General features: G+C 40.2%; 1 protein-coding gene across 2 annotated transcripts in view; it reads left to right on the forward strand.

The window, feature by feature from the left end:
• Window positions 1-23057, forward strand: part of ERBB4 (erb-b2 receptor tyrosine kinase 4) — a 1370666-nt gene that overhangs the window by 1288647 nt on the left and 58962 nt on the right. For both annotated transcript variants that reach the window (XM_077448341.1, XM_077448342.1), the window contains exons 24-25: window positions 14908-15005; window positions 20444-20614. In XM_077448341.1, coding sequence (XP_077304467.1) covers window positions 14908-15005; window positions 20444-20614 — 269 coding nt within the window. The remainder of the gene's footprint in view (window positions 1-14907; window positions 15006-20443; window positions 20615-23057) is intronic.

Below are 23057 nucleotides of genomic sequence, written 5' to 3' on the forward strand. Positions count from 1 at the left end.
AAGTTACTTATTCATTCATGAGACCAAATTCAAGCTCTTTAGCATCAACTCGCCGTGATTGGAGGAAGATGAATGCTGCCTATGACCCCAAGAACACCATCCTCACCATCAAACATGGAGGTGGAAACATGCTTTGGGAGTGGTTTTCTGCTAAGGGAACAGGACAACTTCACTGCATCAAAGGGGCGATGGATGGGACCATGTACAGTCAAAATTTTGGTAAAAACCTCCTTCCCTCAGCCAGGGCATTAAAAATGTGTCGTAGATTGGTATTCTAGAAGGACAATGACCCAAAACACACGCCTAAGGCAACAAATGAGTGGCTCAACAAGAAGAACATTAAGGTCCTGTAGTGGCCTAGCCAGTCTCCAGACCTTAATCCCATAGAAAATATGTGGAGGAGCTTAAGGTTTGAGTTACCAAACGTCAGCCTTGGAAACTTAATGACTTGGAAAGGATCTGCAAAGAGGAGTGGGGCAAAATCCTTCCTGAGATGTGTGCAAACCTGGTTGCCAACTGCAAGAAACATCTGACCTCTGTACTCCACCAAGTACTAAGTCATGTTTTGCCAAAGGGTCAAATACTTATTTCACTCATTAAAATGTTGTCGAAGACCTAGGATGCTCCACTGGAACATTCGCGTCAAGCTCAGAAGGTTGTTTGTTTTGTTTGTAAGTCCTCATGTAAACCCCTGTATAGCATACAGATGTGTTCCCTCAAAGCAAACTTTCTGCATTTGGGGAAAACATCTGTATGCTATACATGGATTTACACAAGTACCAGCATATACACGCATACCGTCATTAGCAGCCATTCAGGTTTGTGGGTGGTGGCTGTATGCAGCACCTGGTTTTCCTGGGCATACTCCATATTTAAGTAGTACATGGTCTTATACCTGTTAGTATGAGGTCAAATAGTGCAACAGTTTGCATGAGCAGTACAAAATAAGAGGTCAGCAGCTGTTGCATTAATCCAACAAAGAATGTCATGGGAACTTGGCTTACCACCCTCTGCATGATTCGTCCATGTGGGCTGTTCTTTCTTTCTCTATATATTATTATATATGTCTTGTGCACATGCACTGACATATATAAATGTGTTGCGCTATGTATCGCAGAGTAACTAACTGTGATGCAACCTTCTATTATAAACTTATTATGAAAATATTCCTATCCCCATGAGGTGCTAATCAATAAGGTTACAAATCCATATATGAATATACATATAAATACATGAAAATAAAATAAAATAAAAAATAAAAATAAAAAATAAATAAAATCAAAAATCAAAAAATCTAATAATATATAATGACGTGAAATGCATATATATCCAGTGTCTGATGATATAAAGTCTATATACATCTCTAATATCCAATTTCCAATAATAAAGTGCTCGTGCTCAGTGAATATAACGTGAATGAAATCAACAATAAGATGCCATTAATTCCATAAAAATATTTTTAAAAAATATTAAAAAATTAAAAAACCAAAATTGGAATGAACATAAAAGCAAACAGTCCTTCTTTAAAGTGCCCAGTGACTTCGTGCAAAATTGTGTTCTCCTCCCCCATCAGGTGTGCCCTCACCTTAAGTTCTTAAATTTTAAGCCTGAAATGATTATCACCCGGGGGATCTTGATGCTTCTTTTTATTCCTGTAGTGGCTGCTATAGACACCTCTCACTGCAAAAGATAGGTGGAACCTTGTGCGCTGCTATAAACTAAAACTAAACACTTAAATTCTATAGATGGTGACAGCTGCTTCTTTCTTTCTGTCCCAAAAGGCACTTTATACTTACCACCAGTCCCGCTAATTACCTCCAGCACACTGTCCATGGCATGTCCTTTTTGCCATTGGGCAGGGACAAAGTCTAGCTGCCAGTGCTCTAACAAGAGTGCTCCTCTGTCATCTCCCTACTGTGATGTACTCTCAACAGCGGTGAGACACAGAAGAATGTCCAGGCAGCAATGCTAGTTCCATAAACTGCTGCCAGCCAGGATGCTTTTGAGAAGTTTGGACCCTCTTAGCCCCCTTATATACGCCCCCCGCTCAGAGAACTCTTTCCAGGTGACAGTGCCAGGGAGTTGGTCTATTCAAGTTCATTTTACCCAAAAGTCCACATTTTAGTTATAGGTGGAACCTGGTGAGCTGAATCAGCTCACTGTCTTATTATATGTCTTGGATATTCCAACAGCAGGTTCTCCCTACCATAAACCCCAATCTGACACCTAAGGCCGCGTACACACGGGCGGACTGTCTGCCCAACTTAGTCCGCTGAACAGTGTTTCAGCGGACAATCCGCTCGTGTGTGGGCTTCAGCAGACTTTTTCAGCGGACAGTCTGACGAACAAAGTCTTACGGAATTTCCGTAAGACAGTCCGTTCAAACTTGGTTTTTTCCGTCCAAACTTGGTTTCAGCGGACAGTCCGCTCGTGTGTAGGCAAGTTGGACGGACTAAGTATGGCGCATGCTCAGAAAGGGTTTACACGGCCGAAGGTTGCATTGCAGTGTATAGGACGTCGTTTTTCTAGTCCCGTCGTACGTGCTGTAAACGTCATCACGCACGCTTTCAGCGGACTGTCTGCTCATCGTGTGTGGTCAAGTCCGTTCATGATAATTTTGAACGGACTGTTTGTCGGATTGTCTGCCGAACTTAGTTGGGCAGACAGTCCGCCCGTGTGTACGCGGCCTAAGAGTTTAGAGTGCTCCTGCTGACATTTGCACATTCCAGCTCCTCTTGTATTCTCGGTGATAATACAAATAAACACAAATACAACTTTTACATTGGGACTCCCCATAAAGGCTACAGGAAGTATACAGACCAATGTAACTAAATAACAAGGCAGTATAACCATCCAGCATCTGCCAAAAGGTGATCATTTTGGTAATGAATTTGTTTAAAAAACTCAGTCCATCGTAATTTGATTACTTCTTTTTGCATACAAGGATCCCAATGGTATATTCTTTCAACCAGACCTGAGATTTGATTTTTCAACCCCAACTGTAGCCATCAAATGGCTCGTTCAGTTTTTTTCTTTTTTTTTTCCAGGCACAGTAGAATCTTTTTGCTAATGCAGAAACTCAATGCTAGTAGTGCATGGAACCTGAAAACTTCTAGCAACTTGGCAGGAGAATTAACCCTCAGTTAAGGTTTTTTGGGGACATGTTCTACCAGCATTTTCATTTAACTGCAATTGTATCAGTATTTATAGGCATTGTTACCAGAAAAGGTTTTTTGGAATCCTGTTTTTCATCTGCGGTGAGCTTAACAATGTGTATGTAATATACAGTATTGAAATTGGTTCCTAAACTGGTAAAGGATGAGGATGTCATAAATATTCATCAGTCCCTATATAATCAAAACATGCATATTGTATTATGTACTGTATTAAATAGGATTATTTCATACAAGCACACATGGGTCAAAGAGAAGCACATGTGGCCAAACAGAATCCTACCAATCATCCCCAGTAATCCTTCAGGACACATGGTATGTTGACATGCATTACCCCTGCCTGACTGTCTAATGCTGAGTTCACCCTGCATCATACACAGATGCATCAATCCAATATAAACGTACACTTCGCAGATAATGTGTATGTGTCCCACATTGTAATTAGAAAACAGCAAGTCACTTGTTCCTTGAAGTGTGCCTCTCCAGTCCATTCTTCTCATTACAAGCAAAGTCTCCCTGGAGCTTTAGGCTTAATTTAAGTGCGATTAACCGCCCCCACCCCCATGAGACGTCCCTGTTCCCTATCTGGTTTATCCTGAAAGGCCACTGCATAACGGTACTACAAACCTGTGACGATGACTGAGCCTGTTATTAATAAGAGACTTGGGGCCCGTTGTATTTTCAAGATTCTGAGTCTTGCAATGCCCCCTGCTGACTCCAGCAGATCCCAACGAGCTGCACATTTATTTATTGTGACAATAGACAGCAAAAACAAAAGCGCATTTTCTGAATAGGAAGATGCATTTGTTTTCTGACCAAACTAAAGGCATTCACATTTTTAGGATATACTGAATGCATTATTATGAATTAGATTGAGTCCCTAGAGCAGCGTTTTATAAGCATTCTCAGTGTTTGCCTCTGAAAGTATATGTAAACCCAATCACAATAGTTTCAATTAAGCCCTACCATATCAATATGATTAAAAAAAAAGTCGTTTTCAGTATTTTTAGATCTGCAGCTTACTATAACATAATAACCTGTGATCCTGCATTGGTTCCTGTTCAGGCGCTTTCTGTTAGAGTATGACAACACTCTGTTCTGGTCTCCCTATTATTTTTCTTTGTTGTCACCCTGTCTCTCTGGCTTCTGATAGAGACTACAAGTGGCCATTTCAACACACTTTATACAGACATGGTCCATTGGGGCCACTATCAGGAAATCATCCCAGAGCCATCACTGGGGTGCATGCATGTTAGCAGGCAGTGACTGCAAAGGTGATCAGCAGCACTGAAATGCAATAAAGAATAAAAAAGGTGAAATCTATTATAAAATAGAAAATCATGGAGTAGCACAGTGGTTAAGTGGTTCTGCTTAGTTGCACTAGGGTTGTTGATTTGAACCACAGCACCACCTGCCTGGAGTTTATCTTTTCTCCCTGTGCCCGTGTGGGTTTCCTCCAGGTATTCTGGTTTCCTCCCACACTCTTAACACATACTGATAGGTTCATTGGCCCATGCCTACATTTGCCTTGGTATGTGTATGTATGAATTAATGTAAGCTCCTTGACGGCAGGGATTGATGTGAATGTACAACATATACTGTATTTGTAAAGCATTGCATACATTGATGGCGCTATATAAGTACCTGTAATAAATAAAGGTGTGGATTTACTAAAGGCAAATAGACTGTTCACTTTGTAAGGGACTTTTTCTCTAGTGAATGTGAATTTCTGCTGATTTCCATCATCCAACCACGTGCAGGAAAAAAGTATTATTATTTTTTTTTCCTTGCACGTGATTGGGTACTCTCTGTAAAGTGGATTTTTACCACATTCCCTGAGCTAAGGAAAATTTACTTTGCATCATGAACAGCCTTTATGCTTTTTGTAAATCAACCTCAAAGTGCTTTAGCTATCTTAATACCATTAAAGTTCATATGTATTTTTAAGCTTAAATGTACCTACAAAAATATACCAATTAAGGACATTAGTTACCTTCACTGTTATGTGTTCCTTGTGCTTCTGTCTTCTAGCTCAGTAGAAATCTTTTGTCCTCCAATGGCTCCCCATTCGCCCCCCTCCATTCATAGCTTTTATTTAATTCATATAAGTTGTAGTATTGGCTTTCTTTGAATCGAGTAGCTGGCAGAAAAGGGGGGCATAGTTGAAAATCTGTGACAGCTCCTAAAGCTGGCCTTAGATGGATCAATTTTATTTCCTGCAACCTAAGGGCCGGTTCACACTGCGAGGCGAGGCGAGGCGACACGGCTCGCCTCGCCTCGCTCCCGCAAGTCGCCCCCATTCAGTACTATGGAACCGTTCTGAGAGGAGCGACTCGAGTCGCTCCGACTCAGAAAAAAGGTTCCTGTACTACTTCGGGGCGACTTCGGGGGCGACTTGCATTGACTTCTATGCAGAAGTCCTCTGCAGGTCGCCGCTGACCCCCCCTGCAAGTCGCGGCGAGGAAGTCGGAGACGCCTCGCCGCGGCTCGCTGTGTGAACCGGCCCAAAGGCTGCAGGAAAGAAAATTTCTGAATTCCCACATCAACACTGTTAGTGTTGATGGGGGATATCTTCCCGAAGAGCCATTGTGTCCTCCCGGCAGGAGGGAATGGGAAGAACACAGTGAGTACCGCTAGCAGCTATAATAGCCTCTACCAATAGTCACATGTAAAATATGACAGGCTGGTTGTATGCAAGTTGATCAATGTATCAAACTTGGTACATTCAGTTTGCGAAGATTCGAACTGCCTTAGGCTGGCTTTAGTTCTATTAACCCATGCCTACCATATTGGAATATTAGAGCCTTGCAGCCAGGGATGGGGGCATTAGAGGACGAAAGATTTCTACTGAACTAGAAGACAGAAGCACAAGGGACACATCACAATGAAGTAAGGTAATGTCCATTGAGCTGAGTTTGTATTTTTTAGGTAATATTAGGCTGTAACTGCAATTCTGTCTACCACTGTGTATTTGTAGGGTTTTGCAGATTAATTGCCAAAATTCTTACTAATGCCAGAACTGATTAGACGTAGTTGCCCTTCTGCAGTTGACCAACAAAGGACTCATAAAGTCACACCCTGGTAGTGACCTTTGGCTGGCAGGTGAAGGGGTTCGACCACTATAGAAAAAGGTGAAAAACTTTCTTAAACTTATTGTCCAAAAAAAACTAAAAACACTTTTATGCTATAGCAGGAGTTGCAAATTCCCTGTACATTGCTACAGCTTTCATGTTTAATGCTTTAGAGCCCTTGAATCCAGAAGAACTTTATAATGGAAATTGTGACTTTTGTCCATCTTTTAAAAAATATATTTGGAGTTAAAGTTAATAAAATTGAACGTTGTAGAGTAGACAATAGTTACATTTCCTGTCAGTTTTTTGCAGCCTGTCTTTCATTGGTGATGTTTTGTCTCACTTCCTGTCCCAATGACACAACATGAAGTGGAAGGAAATTTCTCCAAAAACAAAACTTATCCTTAGATATGTTTTCAATTTGTATAAAATAAATGCAATTCCCCATGTACATTATCTCACAAATGTCAGTACACTCCTCACATTTTTGGAAATATTCTATTATATCTTTTCATGTGACAACATTTTCCCTCCCCAGTGTCATGTGATGCATTAATGTTACAAGGTATCAGGTATTAATGGGGAGCAGGTGTGTTAAATTTGGGGTTATCACTCTTACTCTCTCATACTGTCACTGGAAGTTCAACATGGCACCTCATGGCATCCTCTCTAAGGATCTGAAAAAAAGTATTGTTGCTCTACATAAGGATGGCCTAGGCTATAAGAAGATTGTCAAAACACTAAAACTGAGCTGCAGAATGATGGCCAAGACTGTACACCTTTTTAACACTCGGAACAGGCCTCACCATGGTCGACCAAAGAAGTTGAGTGCACATGTACAGTGTCATATCCAGAGGTTGTCTTTGGGAAATAGACATATGAGTGCTGCCAGCATTGCTGCAGAGGTTGAAGGGGTGTGGGGTCAGCCTGTCAGTGCTCAGACCATATGCCACACACTGCATCAAATTGGTCTGTATGGCTGTCGTCAGAGAATGAAGCCTCTCCTAAAGATGATGCACAAACAGTTTGCTGAAGACAAGCAGACTAAGGACATGGATAAACATATTTGTTTCAGATGGTGTCAAGCGTGTGTGGTGACAACCAGATGAGAAGCACAAAGACAAGTGTGTCTTGCCTACAGTCAAGCTTGGTGGTGGCAGTGTCATGGTCTGGGGCTACATGAGTGCTGCTGACACTGGAGAGCTATAGTTCATTGAGGGAACCATGAATGCTAACTGCTGTACTGTGACATGCTGAAGCAGAGCATGATCCCCTCCCTTCGGAGACTGGGCCACATGGCAGTATTCCAACATGATAATGACCTCAAACACACAACCAAGATGATCACTGCCTTGCTAAAGAAGCTGAGGGTAAAGGTGGCAAGTGCCAAGAATTTCTCCTGACCTTAACCCTATTGAACATCTGTGGGGCATCCTCAACAGAAGGTGGAGGAGCACAAGGTCTCTAATATCCACCAGCTCCGTGGTGTCGTCACGGAGGAGTGGAAGAGGACTCCAGTTGCAACCTGCGAAGCTCTGGGGAACTCCAAGTCCAAGAGAGTTAAGCCAGTGCTGGATAAAAATGGTGACCACACAAAGTATTGACACTTTGGGCCCAATTTGGACATTTTCACTTAGGGGAGTACTCACTTTTGTTGCCAGCAGTTTAGACATTAATGGCTGTGTGTTCGTTATTTTGAGGGGATAGCAAATTTGTAGCAAAATAAAATATTTACAAAAATGTGAGGGGTGTACTCACTTTTGTTAGATACTGTAGATCATCCTAGACCATAACACTGTCCCTTTATTTCCCTTTGTTACCCAGTGAACCTATGGCAAGGAGAATAGCTTGCAAGCTCATCTGAATGCACAGCATTCAGTACACACAGTAAGACCACCTTAAGTGGAAGCCAATTAACTTACCCTGTTTTTGGATTGAAACTCACACAAACATCCAGAAAACATATGAAATTTATGCAGATAGCATGCTTGCTGGAGATCAAACCCAGTACCCCAGGCTGGAAAGACAAGAGCACTAATTAAGTAGACACCATGGAATTTGTGAAGGCCAGTAACAAACTGAAATATTTAAAATAATAATAATGTAACAAGAAATGTAGAAATGGTGATCAGGACAGAAGCCAGTGTGGTGCTAGCAAAGATTGGCACATGAACTTACACAATGTGAACCTACCAGGTCCTGCATTGGTCCTTGTGCAGGCACTTCCTATTGTAGGATGATAACACCATCAGGAAACCTGAAAAATGATGTGCAGCCATAGTTAGAGTATGTGAATGCAGGCAGGCAGTTCCTGCAGTAAATCAGCACCAATGAGATGTGGCAGAGCATTAAAAAGGCAAAAATCAAACATTTAATTAAAAAAAAAATGTTGGTTTATGATAAAATGATGCAATTCTGTCTGGCTTTATGGATTTGTAGGGTTTTCTACATCAGCTCTAGATTATATTGTTATTAATATGTAGCCCTTGATTGTTCTGTAGAGAAAGAAATTATTTTCATTTAAAACTAAAGTTTAATCACTTGCTAACCGCAATACGTATATATACGTTGAGGTTTGCCAGGATTATGGCTGAAGATATCAGCCATAACACCGATATTGTTTTTTTTTTCAGCCAGCTTTCTTTTGAGAGCATTCTGAGCCTTTGGTCCGCTTTCAGAAGCTCCAGTGTTTCTCAGGCTCACCCAAGAAATGATCTGATGGTGTAGCCGGCTGATCACGGAGTGGCCATAAAAGACTAGCTTGTCTTTGATCGCCTCTATGGCCTTGGAGGGCCAAAGCAATGTCATGTCTTCACTTTCATTCTAGGGTGGAAGTAAACAATTCTTATTTTTTAAGCAAAAGATCAAAACTTTATTTTTATTTTTTTTAATCTTTTGCTTTTGGAGGTAAAGGCGAGATTTGGGGTCTTTTTTACCTCAGATCTCTTCATAAAGAGGACCTGTCATCTTTATTTCTATTACCAAGGGATGTTTACATTACTTGTTTTACATTCCTTGTAATAGAAATAAAAGTAATTAAAAAAATAATTAAAGAGAAAGTGTAAAAATAAAAAATAAATAAGTAACAGAAAAAATTAAGGCGCCCCATCCCTCCTTGCTCGCGCACACAAGTAAATGCATACGTAAATCACACACGCGTATATAAGCAGTGTTCGCACCACACATGTGAGGTATCACCACAAACATTCAAGCCAGATCAATAATTCTAGTGCTAGACCTCCTTTGTAACTCTAAACAGGCAACAGGTAAAAAGGCATTTAAAGCGTCACCTATGGAGATTTTTAAGTACTGTAGTTTATCGCCATTCCACGAGCATGAGCACATTTTAAAGCATGACATGTTAGATATCTATTCTATTTTAATTACAACGATCGTCATTGTATTGCCTATGGCAGTGATGGTGAACCTTGGCACCCCAGATGTTTTGGAACTGCATTTCCCATGATGCTCATGCACTCTGCTGTGTATTGGAGCATCATGGGATATGTAGTTCTAAAACATCCGGGGTGCCAAGGTTCGCCATCACTGCCCTAGGGTCTCTGCTAAAAAAAAAAAATATATATATATACAGGGCTGGACTTACCATTGGGCTTGACTGGGCTCAAGCCCATGGGCCCCACCCAATAAGGGGCCCTGCCGAGATACATAGCCGAGTGTACTTGGCGCGGCTCTGCTCACAGTCACGCCCAGTCCCGCTCTATGATGGACATAACACAGAGACTGGGCGTGACTGTGAGCCAAGCCAAGTACACTCGGCTACTCTCGGCTCCGCTCGGGACTGCGAGAGGACCCGAGAGCCGCCGAGATATGCAGGACTCTGTATCTCAGCTGCTCCATTTTTAAACTTCAAGACTGCAATGATAAGGCTGCAAATGACACTGGACAAGGCTGTAGATGGATGGGCAAGGCTGCAGATGGACACTGATAAGGCTGCATTGATGGGCATTTAAATGTAAGTTTTTTTCTTTAAAATTCCCTCCTAAACTTGGGGTGCGTGTTATACGCTGGCACGTGTTATAATCCAATAAATATGGTAATGTATAGAAGGTAGGGCCCGAAAGTGACTCAAGCCCAGGGGCCCCCACCACCCTAAGTCCTGCCCTGTATATATATATATATATATATATATATATATATATATATAAATGTTTGGAGGTTATAAATAATTGTCTAGCAAAAAAATGCTGATTTAAACTTGTAAACAAAAAGTGCCAGCAAAAGGCCTGGTCTTCCTTGGTTATTTTTTTCTCCATCGTCACCATGCTAGTTACATTTCTTAAATAAAACCTTTCTATTTTTATGACATACTTTATTGTGGATCCAGTAATGTCATCACTGGGTCTCTGTGCTTCTCTGTGCAATGCAAGCAGAGCAGCATTCCTCTCAAGAGCCCCCAGCCCTGATGTTAGCAGCAGACTGGCTCTTGGGAGGAGTTTTATCAAAATGCCTTAAAGTGGTTTTACCTACAGGTAAGTCTAGATTAAGGCTTACCTGTAGGTCCATGAAATATCTCCTAAACCTGCACGATTTAGGAGATATTTACAAAAAGACAGGCACCGCATGCGCCGTAGACAGTTGCGCACAGGTGCACTGAGCATGCCGCTGCTAACGGCGATATGCCGTTACTGGCAGCTCCCGTGCGCATGCCCGGGAGTGACGTCATCGCTGCTCCGGCCACTCACAGCGCCGGAGCAGCTATGCCCGGAAGAAGATGGACGATTCGTGCTACAGGGGACAGCGGTGACATTGCTGGCTCCTGTGTCAGGTAAGTGATACATAATGGGCTACTATGCGATGTATAGCAGGCCATTATGCTTTACCTTTGCAGGGAGATAAAGAGGAAGTAAACCCATCAGGGTTTACTTCCTCTTTAATGGGTGGATGTCACTCTGGAGGAGAAGGTATTCTTAGGCTGGAATTTGCATGCATACTGCCCTTAGTAGCATCCAGATGGGATGCTTAGCATCCACAATTGATGGAACTGAAATTCAATGAATGAAAATGGTGGCTAGGGACAGTCGGACTGGGGAGGAAAGGGCTGAATAAAGCTGGATGTCTTCCAGATGGTAAATGAGGTAAACTCTGGCTTGCTGCAGCTATTAATGCACACTGAGAAAAGCTCACAGTGTGCAGTAAAATCAGACTATGCATTTTCGATATTGTTGAGAAGACTGTTCAAATGTGCAAAACAGAAAGCAAGGTTGGCTTTCAGCTTTAATGATCACAATGTTTTTTTTTCTACTCACGACCTAAATGACCAGCTATAAGTAGGTAGACTGTGCGCACAAGAGTTAAATCCCTGTGAGCTTCACCGCAAATACATTGAAATGCTCTGTACTTTATCTTTTTTGTGTAAGCACAGAAAGGACATGCACCAGTAAACAGGGGGCTTGAGCAGAAGAGAGAGGGAGGCAGGGACATGATATATATGGTTTTCTGTAATGCTTTGTTCTGGAGAGAGACACGTATTTCACCTTGGCACAAATAACGAACTTCTCCTCTGCCAGAGGGCCCAGCAAAGCATTGAAAATTACTTTACCTTTTTCCAGCCATAAGAGACAGCAAGATAGGCCCTTATGGAGCTTTACATGCCATTTATTAAAGTAATGATTGGATGAAAGGTGTGCATAGTATTTATTAACACAAGGGCAAAGGGAAAAGGGAAGTGTTTCTCTTACCAACCAATCAGATTTCACCGCTCATTGTTCTAAGACATGTTAAAAAAAAACAAGCACTTACATGCTCTAGTTATGGAAAATACAATCTAATTTGTTTCCATTCATACTAATAATCATCGGTATACTGTAGCTGTTTTTTTTTTTTTTTTTTATAATTGTTACGTGGGAGGTTGTATTGATTACTCCGCTCTAAACACAAAATAATCTATAATAGGCTGCCTAAGAAACAGGGAAGATAAAAGGTGCAAATATTTGAGAAATGTAAGAAGCAAGAAGATCAGAATATCTTATTGAATGTAAAAAAGAAGTCATTAAATCAAAAGACAAGAGTTTGGCAGCAATGCAGGCTTTTACAACATTTAGGAGAGCCTCTAGCAGGGTATTATTACCTGTTTTTTTTTTTTTACTCCACAGCAAACCATAGATTAAATAATCTAAAAAAAAAAAGGGTAAAATGGTTTTATAGAATAAGGATAAGAAAGATTGGCAGGAAGTGCAGTAACTTATAACAACCAATCAGTAATCATCCTGTGACATACTGCCTGTTCATATTTCATAAAACGTGCAACTTTATTGTTGAGATACTAAACCGTGCACACTACCACTTCTCTTTTCAAAGCCTAATCAAATTAAACTTGTCTCAATTTAGAAAAATTGGAACTGACCTTATGATAGAAAAATACATAAGTAGAAGTTACAGTCAGCGAAAACCTTAATGGGTGACTCCACTTGCATGGAAAAAATACAGCAGATAAAAATAATATAGCATATACAATTGCTGTCCAAGTCAAAACCGGGACTTTTGAGTTTATTTAATAAAAACAAATTTCAAGTGGAAACGGCATTTATTTTTAAACATTCTCCCCTGCTACATTGATACACTTATCCCGGTGTTTAACTAATGACTGGAAAGCTTCAGCATTGAAAGGTTTGTCAATACGCCTGAACCATCTCAGCAGAGCCTACTTCACTTTTTCATCAGTGCTGGCCTCCGAGGAAGTCCTTTAGCGGTCCAAACAGGTGGAAATCACTTGGAGCAAGGTCTGGGTTGTAAGAAGGGTGTGGCCAGGGCCGTCTTTAACACAGGGCAAAAAGGGCAGCTGCCCGGGCCCAGTCACTGTTGGGGGGCCCAAAACCCTGCAGTGTCCCCAAATAGTTTAGTGTATTCGGGAGGGCTCAAGAATATGTTTTCCCAGGACCCAATCAAAGATGGCCTTGGATGTGGCAATACCTCCCAGCCATGTTGCTGTAATGTGAAAGTAGTACAGTGAGAAGTATGAGCTTGTGCATTGTCCTTGAGAAACAGGACACCTTTAGTGATCAAACCAGGCTGTTTTTTTTTTTTGCACAGATGCGCATGCACATCACTCAGAACATGACAGTAATTTTCACTGTTGATAGTGGCACCATGGGGTAGAAAACCCACATGAATAATGCCACGTTTATCCTAGAAAACACTTGCCATCACTTCACTTGCAAACACACTTTTCTCATCACCTTACTATGCTTGAAGTCTTCTGTAAATATATGCAGGTCTTCTGCCTTCGTTCACAAGAAACTTCATCACCACAAGCTGTTCCATGCACGCACGTGTTGTCTACCATCTTGATTAATGGTCTCTGGAGTGGCCCGCGACATGTCTGCTGCCTATCAGTAATAGGACACACTTGCCACTTACTACTGCATGTATACTGCCACCCTAGTATCCCCTTTTATACCTGTAAAATTAAAAGTCCCAGTTTGACGCCCCTTGTACAATATACAATTGCTAGACAGTGGTTTACTTTAATGTTAATAAAAATTACCCTTCCTTTTAAATCTTTGACACTGTAATGTTCAATGTAATATGCCAACCTAGAGCTGTTTTGTACACTGTTGGTTTACAGATCGCCCCCCATAAATGTCATTTTCTATTTGTGTGATTTGGCTCATTGATTTTTTTCAGAAGTCTTCACTAAGATAAAAATCAAATTTTAGTCACCCCTTCAATAGGAATTTCAGTTTTCATGAGATGCTCCGGAAGGTTTATATACTTATAAAGGGATGCGGACCCTGTAGCTTTTCTCATTACAACACAAAGAGTGCATCAGATAATTATAATGAATTATAATGAACCAGTTCCTCCCATTCAGATTCAGTCTGTCCAGGATGTGGTGAAACAAACAATGATTTATTTAGATCAGCCTTTCTCAACCTTTTCAATACAGAGGAACCCTTGAAATAGTTCTCCGGTCTCAGGGAACCCCTACTAAAAATTAGAAAACTACAAATCATGATACATTAGTGTGATGGTCAGTGAGAAGAATGGTCCTTAGAAGTGTGGTCATTGGGAAGAATTACCTCCTTATAGATAGCTAAAAAGATCAATGGTGTCAATGGGAACTTAGCTGAGAGGCAGAAATTGCCCAATGCTGAAGGAATCCCTAGCAGCCTCTGGAGGAACCCTAGGATCACTGATTTAGAGCAAGAAAGCTAGAAGTCTCCTACAAACTTTGTTAAATGCCTTGAAACATATAATATGCATTGATCACCCAAAGGGGATTTTTTTTCTCAAGAAAGGGGTAGTTACTGATTAGTAGAGCCAGAATATAGACAGCCAAAGGTATTTCCAAATCTTGATAATTTCTGTAAAAGTCTGGCTGTAACAACAACAGCCTCCAAAGTCTTTCTTTGAATGGAGGGAGACCACCTATGAATTAACAGACAAATAGAGAAGATCAGATGATGGAAAAGGAGAGAGGTTGTCTATTTTATATATATCTAGATCTACTGATCATTTTGACATTGTCAATCTGTTTATCAATGTTTTTTCATCCTATGTACATTTTTGCCAGGTTTACTTAAAATACACTCAAATTTCTTTTGATATAGTATATGTATATACAGTATGTAGGGTCTGGTCTTACCTTACCAGTGTTGCGCTTGTGTAGAAAAATAATTTGGAAAACGTTTTTCATTTTTAAGGTTGGATGATCGATGCTGACAGTCGCCCCAAGTTTAAGGAGCTGGCAGCTGAATTCTCAAGGATGGCGAGGGACCCCCAAAGATACCTTGTAATACAGGTACATATTCCATATCACCTATGGTAACGAGATTAAAAAATAATTGTATTATTTTATTTTGTGTTTCTACTAGTACAATTAAAAAAAAAGTAAATATCTCAGCTTTTCTACTCTTATGCAGCACATTTTAGATTGTATCACTGTTAATTGCCTACTGCTGGGCCTCAGGTATGAACATGTCTTAACTTAGAATGTCTGCGTTGCCCAAAGCAATAGATTAACTTCTACCGTTCTTTCCCATGAAAAATGAAAGGGATAATCTGGTTGGTTTATTTGACCAACATAGAAAGTTTTTCCTTTAAAAACTGAAAGAATAACATTTCTATTTCCTGACCTGCATATGTTGCTTAGGTGCCAGGATTCCTGCTACTAAACAAATAAACTCCTTGACTCATAAAAACATCTACTACTATGTCTAATTGAAATAGATACCTGCAGACAAAGACTATGTTCACATTTTGAATAACATTTACTATGGAGTCAAGGGTGCCCAGTAGGGTAAAAATACTATGCAGCTTAGAAATATTTGCTTAGTTTAAACTCCTTGCCTGTAGGCCATACGTCATATCTCCAAAGACTGACCAAATAACTACCATTGGAAACAAACAGCCTTGTCCTGCCTAGAAGCTAGGATGCACCATATGTTGAGTGCTCACCCCAAGAATAACAAAAATGAGCACTCTCTCCAATTGCATGTGCATTGCTTTCTCCTCCGCCTCCTTTTTAAAAGTATGACATTTAAACTAAGCTAATTTTTTCTAAGCTACACCATGTTTTGTAAACCTACTGGGGCCTCTTGATTGTATAGTCAAATAATATTTAAAGGTGAACTTAGTCTTTAACTCCATATACAACTCCAAGTTAAAAAAAGTTTTGACTAAAGTTTGTGTAAAATCGACATAAAAACAGAATGCAATGATTTGCAAATCTTATGAACTCATATTTTATTCACAGTCAAAACGATAAAACATATCAAATGTTTAAATTGAGAAGCAGCACTTCTCAAAAAAAGTTGGGACAGGGGCAGCTTTTTAAAAGTTTGTAAGTTTTGTAAGCCAAGTTTTTGTAAGCCAATTTTTGGGTCTTTTTTTTTAATCTGTTTACATTTTTGGTTTTGTTAGTAGAGTTAATTGAGATTTAATACAAACTGCTTCCATGTTTTATGTGTGCTGTAGCTCAACACTACTCTGTACTTGTTGACTGCTCCTACAAGATCTAGGCGGCTCTTTCTCTATTGGCCCATGCTACACGGGCAAACCTGGTGCTAGAAAACAATTCCCCAGCATCAGCATTGCTTAGAGACTGCTTATTAGTCACTGTGGAACCTGTTCCCTTGCTAGCCAGACCAGCAAGATGTTGTTCCTCCTCTGACCATTTGCTATCTAGAGAGATTCTGCAGCATCTGAAGCAAGCAAGGTTTCAATTCCTCAGAGATAAATGGAAGGCCGCTGTGATAGAATAGCCTGTGTGACATCAGACTTATGAGAAGAGGAAATAGGAAGGAATGGCACAAAGACGGGTTCAAGCACTGCGTTATGGAACTAATGACAATACATGAAGGAACACGTGTTAAACAAAGGGCTATGTACAGTATATAATAGAATCTATAATAAAATATATCAGCCAAAAAAGAACAAAGTCACGGTATAAAACAAGAAGTCCATAAAACAGTAAAACAGTAGTACTGATAGCAGTTTCCTTGAGACTGAAGCAGACTCTGGAAGGCAAGGTAAAAGAACAAAAAGGGGAGCCTACTAACTGCAATATGTTTAAAATGACGATTTATTAATAGTATAATCAGCCAAATGGCTACTCACATGACAGTGTTGAGAAACAAGCGTGGGTGTATCTCAGTATGAGGTGTGCAGTCACTCTGTAGTCCGGGGATATGTCCTGAGTGTTGTCCTGGTGCACTGAACTGATCCTGGATGAGGTGGGGGGATCAGGAGGATGGAGCCAGCCGACCTGCGATCTACCTGATCTCACTGAGTGCATTCCAGGCTGACACGCATGCTGCCGCTGAGCAATACACAGGCTTGGCAGGGTCCATCACAGGCCGGCTGACACGCTCACCCCTGCCCAGCAGAACACAGATCGGCTGGCTCCATCCTCCAGATCCCCCCACCTCATCCAGGATCAGTTCAGCATTCCAGCAATATACAGTAAGTTATTGAAACACCAGATAAATATCAGATTGAAACTTGTCAAATTCTAGCTTATAAAATAGACATAAAATATTAGTATTCAATATTTATTTAACTAAAAAGAAATGTATTCTTTAATACTGTATGTAGAAAAAAAAACATATAGAAAACACTATATATTTTAATTACTATGAATTAGTCTTTTTTTTTTTTTTTAACTAGACTACTATTTATAGAAAATAACATATGCACAATAGACATAGCATTTTTTAGGAATTCTTGGATTAGCACCTCATGAATGTACATGTGTCCTCCAATGCCTACCAGCCAATTTCATTTTCATCCTCATGTTGCTACAGTATAATCCAGGTTCATTGTACCTATTCTTGCACATTTGTGTCAGCTTTCCTATTGTCAACGCCGTGCTATTATCGGGCGCAAGAATGTCTCCATTGTCCTCATTGATTCTAAGTTACAGCCATTGTGCACAGCGGAAGATAATGTAATACCATGATATCATAGAGGATTGCAATGTGACACTCTCACTATTACCATGGAAAACGTAATTACCATAATATCACGAGCTCTACTGCAGGTGGCTGTGTGCATATGAAAGGGCACAGAGAACAAGTCCTACAGAACAGCTCTGCAATTTAAATGACTGACTTAAATAAATGTTATTAGAACTTTCATTTCTGTTTCTTTTAAGATTATGTTAACAATCATTCTTTAAATGTTCCATTAAAGAAAGTAGAAAACCTGGGAGCTGTACTTAAGTAAGCATCCTTGTGAAGGGCTCCGTTTTAATGGCCCCTTAATTGTCAGTATTTAGCCAATGTATGAGAAAGTCAGTCATGCAAAAACATATTTTAATATGCGTGTTATCAGAAATTGATGTCTAAGAAAGTTTATTTCTGTAAATGAAAGCAATATAGAGTTTAATTATTAAATTACTTGCCTAGAGTGTGGTGGTCAAGTTTAGTTAAACATACCAAAATCCATGCAATATTTAATAACCTGGCAGCTACGTGTTTGGGAGAATTAATAAAGGTTAGAACACAGAGAAACTATTAAATTACCTTCAATAGGCAGTGAAATAATTGAAATATAAAAAAAAGTTCTGTCTACCTGTTTGTTTTGTAATTCTCCATCTCCCCTTAGGCCCCTTTTACACAGGCTTTCCGATCAGATCCGCCTGTCAGTTTTTCAGCCTCAATTCACTCCTATGGGACAGCGGATGTCAGTGGTGACATGTCCGCTGACACCCACTGCTATCCAATCCGATCCTGCCCGTGAAATCCAGACTGATGGAGACCCTATTTTCCATCCATCCGGTGGATTGGATTGGATGAAAATGGACAGTAGACTGGGGCTCTGACAGGTTCGTCTCAGCACATTGAGCGGAGACGGACCTGTCAGCTGCTCAGCAGAGATCAGCGGAACGCCAGGTGGACCGCCCGTGTGTGAGGATCTAAAGTCTGCTCATAGACTACTTAATCAAATTGTACAATCTCTTTTAGATCTACCATCAACTATTTGGTGCATTGGGCCTACCTAAATGGGTGCAATTTGAACAGATTGCCTTGCTTTGTCTTCACATTACACAGTTTTGCCAAATCTGATTGTGCAATTAGATTGTATAGTGTATGGCCAGGTGTACTTGCAGTAGGTGAAATCGGTCTAGGTACGTAGATATATTCGACACAAATTTATACATAGAAGAATGGTTCCCAGTTATGTTGCTCATGTGGTTTTGGCAGGGGTCATACTAGCAAAATTAAGGAACATTTTTGCAAGTTATTAAATAATAAATCCCAGCTGGATTTGAACAGGGCAGTCACATTATCGAAACTATAACTTGGGGCTTAGCTTAATTATAAATAGACAGATTACTGATAACTGGTTAGAAATATTACTAGCTGTCTCAAGGTTATCATCAACCATTGTCGTAAGCTTTGAACAAATAGAGGAAGGGGAAGGTTTAGAATCTTCCTGGCGATTTTGCAGTTTCTGTAGATATTGCAGAGATGTCCCTACATTTCCTGTGTGGTCACCTCGATGGGAAAGGTGCAAAGTCTCATCACAAAGACAGTAATGGAAAGTGGGTAAGGGTGTAAATCTAGGTAAGGTTTTTAATGTTGTCTCTGTCCCCATCTAAGAGATATTCTCAATTCCTCTTTGATCACCAGGAAATCAATTGCCATGAAATAACCACTGTAAGGACACACAAGGCAGAACCTCAGACCTTATAATGCTTATCAATGCTAATTAAGGACTTTGAGCCGGGCTTTAATCGCCGCTTGTACCCACGTGATATTTTCTTCACTACATTCTCCATTTTTTGTGGAGTTGTTGATCACCATTCACAACAACTTTACAACCTGTCAATACAGTATCAATCACCTAAATATCAAGCTGTAATTAAACAGCCTTCCCAAACACATACCACCCCCAACACACTACATAGCCCTACCCATCATTGTTTTCAAGTTTGAGGGTACTGTAAGAAATTGACTGAGATAGATGAGGACTATTAGATAGGAATTGCAGATACCATTAGTATTAACTAAAAATGATATAGCGTTTTATTCACCATCAAATAGACAAGCCCTCTGCACTGCCTATGGCTGTATTTCTTAAATATTGATGAACAATTCCCTTTAAACCACAAAGGATCATGTGGGGGCTGAAGAGGACTGCTAATGAGGCTCTAAAGGCCTTTCCTGTGAGCTGTGCAAAGTTTCAAGGTGAAACTGCTCAGCTGCTTCTTTTTATACCATGTCAAACTGTAACAGTCCAAAAAATTCACACGAGGAATCACCAGACCCTGTCAAATGTGGTCCAGAAATTGATTCTTGTACAGAGCTAGAGAGAAAAGGAGAGATAAAGCAAAGGAGAAGCAGTAATGTGGATAGCCTCGTTCGACGCATAGGTCTTTGGATTCCGTCAATATGCCCCTGGAACAAATCAAATTATACAGCAGTAGAAGGTCTATCTTAATTCCTTGGGCTACTTAATTCTGTTCTGTGGTGCATTCAGGTGGATTTTGTATAACCTCTTATTTGTGCCTAACTGAAAGCTTTTATTTGTTTTTTAGAATATTGGTATACTTTGAAAAGTCCTATCCTTAGTATGATACACATATACTGTATACAAAAGATAAAAAGAAGATAGATAGATAGATAGATAGATAGATAGATAGATAGATAGATAGATAGATAGATAGATAGATAGATAGATAGATAGATATCAATGTATTAGCACAATGTATTGAGAATGTTCTGTCCTTTTAAGGGTGATGATCGGATGAAACTCCCCAGTCCCAATCACAGCAAGTTTTTCCAAAATCTTCTGGACGATGAAGATCTAAAAGATATGATAGATGCTGAAGAGTATCTTGTCCCCCAAGCCTTCAATATCCCACCTCCCCTTTATACCTCCAGAGCACGTATTGACTCCAACAGGGTAAGTGATTGCACTGTAAAGCTTGTGGGACATTTTATGTTATTGATCAAACAGCACGAAATGTAAAATCATATGTTTTAACTTAATAATAGAGCTAGGCATAATATATGGGGTTATAAATACATTATTTTCTATTGGCATTCTTCAGCCCACTTGGCCATTTTAAAATTTGTTACTTGCTCCATCACGATTATCTACATTTTTCACACGTCGAGAATGCATCATATATAACTGGGTTTTCTGCATCTTTTATATTTTGTGTATACCTATGTAGAGTTGCAAATACAGCATTATAGCAAACTAAAGTGAAAAAAGTCCAATGTATACCATACAATAACTGATTTTTTAAACAAAATGTCTGCGATGATTTTGTGTTTTACCCAAACGTCCAGATTTCCAAACACAACTGTACACTAATAGCAGAGCAGATAATTAAATTCAAGCTGTTATTACCCTGTATGCACTTGGCATCTGGTGTTGGACTCTCAACCCCGTTTTGTTTCTTTCTGTTGGAGCTAACCAAGGTGCTGAAGCTTTCCAGACAACATTATTTTGGCCTATTAAACATCTGGGCTATTGAACATCTTGTATAGTTAAGTACTATTGCTGGCTGCATATGTCAAGATATCATTAGCAGTATGCTTCTGTTGTAGCATATATATAAATGCCAATGCAGTAGTCAGTAAAATCATACTTAAAAGACTACTAAACATGAATTACATACATTTTTTGAATGAAATATGTAAAAATTTACAGTAGAAATTGGAAAATGTTTTAAAAGGTGATGTTGCTGTGGGGAGCAATGTTTCCAAGCAGACAAATTGCTACTATTCATTATTCTTTAGTGTTAGCAAAGAAAAAAATGCGAAAGGGTGACCCCTTTACAATTAATTAAAGTGGTTGTAAAGCCACTTTGTACTGCTACAATCCATTGTGTTACATTAAATGATGTACACAGTGTATGTGCTTTTAAAAAAACATGCCGCTGTAAACTTTATTTCATAGCGCCGCTCGGCACTTACGTAACTGATCACCACTCTCCTCCCCTGATATGATAATTACAGGGGGATGGGCTGAGAAGCGCCGGCTGATGTTAGCCAGGAAGAGAGGTGGAGAGCAGCAGGCGGTCACATAAGCGCCACTATAAAATAAGGTATACACCGGCATATTTTTTAAAAAACATATACACTGGGCAGATTATTTAATGTAACACAGGGGATTGTAGCAATATCACACAGTTATGATTGCAGCAGGAGGGGAGGGGCGGGCACTGACATTAGCTAACAAGCAGGAATGGAGTGGGAGGGAGGAGGAAAGAGGGAGTGAGAAGAGACAGCGGGATGATGTAGGCATGTAAACTGACCACAGTATCAGGGATCAGCAGCCATGTTAAATGTGGTCAGTTTGCAGAGGGGAGGGCAACACCTGGCAGGATCAATCAGATATTTTAGATGATACAAAGGCCCAAAATACACAAGCACTGTGTTGCTATTCATGCTTTAAAGTGGTTGTAAACCTTTACAAACCACTTTAACCTACAGGTAAGCCTAGATTAAGGCTTACCTGTAGGTCCAAGAAATATCTCCTAAACCTATACGGTTTAGGAGATATTTACCTGAAGACAGCCACCGTTGTCTACGGCGCATGCACCGTAGACAGCGGCGCGCAGGTGCACTGGGTAAGCCACAGATCGCGGCGATATGCCGCGAGTGTCGGTTTCCGTGCGCATGCGCGGGAGTGACATCATCGCTGCTCCAGCGAATTACAGTGCCGGAGCAGGGAGACCCACGGAGACCCACCAAGAAGATGGACGCTCGGAACTACAGGGGACAGCGGTGACTTCACTGGCTCCTGTGTCAGGTAAGTGACACATAATGGACTACTATGCGATGCATAGTAGTCCATTATGCTTTACCTTTGCAGGGAATCAAAGAGGAAGTAAACCACATAGATTTTACCTAAAGGCAAAATTGTCCTTAGTATTATGGCAGTTTATATTTGAAGACTGTGTAGGTTTACTATAATAGATGAATTGAAAAAAACTTCTACAAAAATGATACGTAGCTAGTTTGTGATTATGAAATAAATTGAATTCCACTGGTTTGCTTATATTATTCTCAGTGTCTGCAACCATTTATATTTTCAAAAACAAACTTAATGGGAGCTATTGACATCTAGTATGGGTGAAACTGCTGCCCTAACATGCAGCTTGGCATGTGTGTAATCTCAACACAGCTGGGCAGGAGAGAGCTGAGTGCTTCCTGCGTGGTCAGAGTCGCGCCGTACTCTAGTATACTCATCAACTCCATTCAAAGCTCAAAAAAAGACCAGACAAGGAGCTCAATTACAGATGGCAGTGCCATGAAGCATTTGCACAGGAAAGAGAAAGAAATTATCATCAGCTTGCTATTCATCCACAAAAAAGTTAAAGAATTTCTAGTTT

The sequence above is a fragment of the Lithobates pipiens genome, unplaced genomic scaffold (genome assembly GCF_037356315.1).
Source record: "Lithobates pipiens isolate NorthernLeopardFrog02 unplaced genomic scaffold, aLitPip1_a1.2 Scaffold_22, whole genome shotgun sequence".
Classification (NCBI taxonomy): domain Eukaryota; kingdom Metazoa; phylum Chordata; class Amphibia; order Anura; family Ranidae; genus Lithobates; species Lithobates pipiens.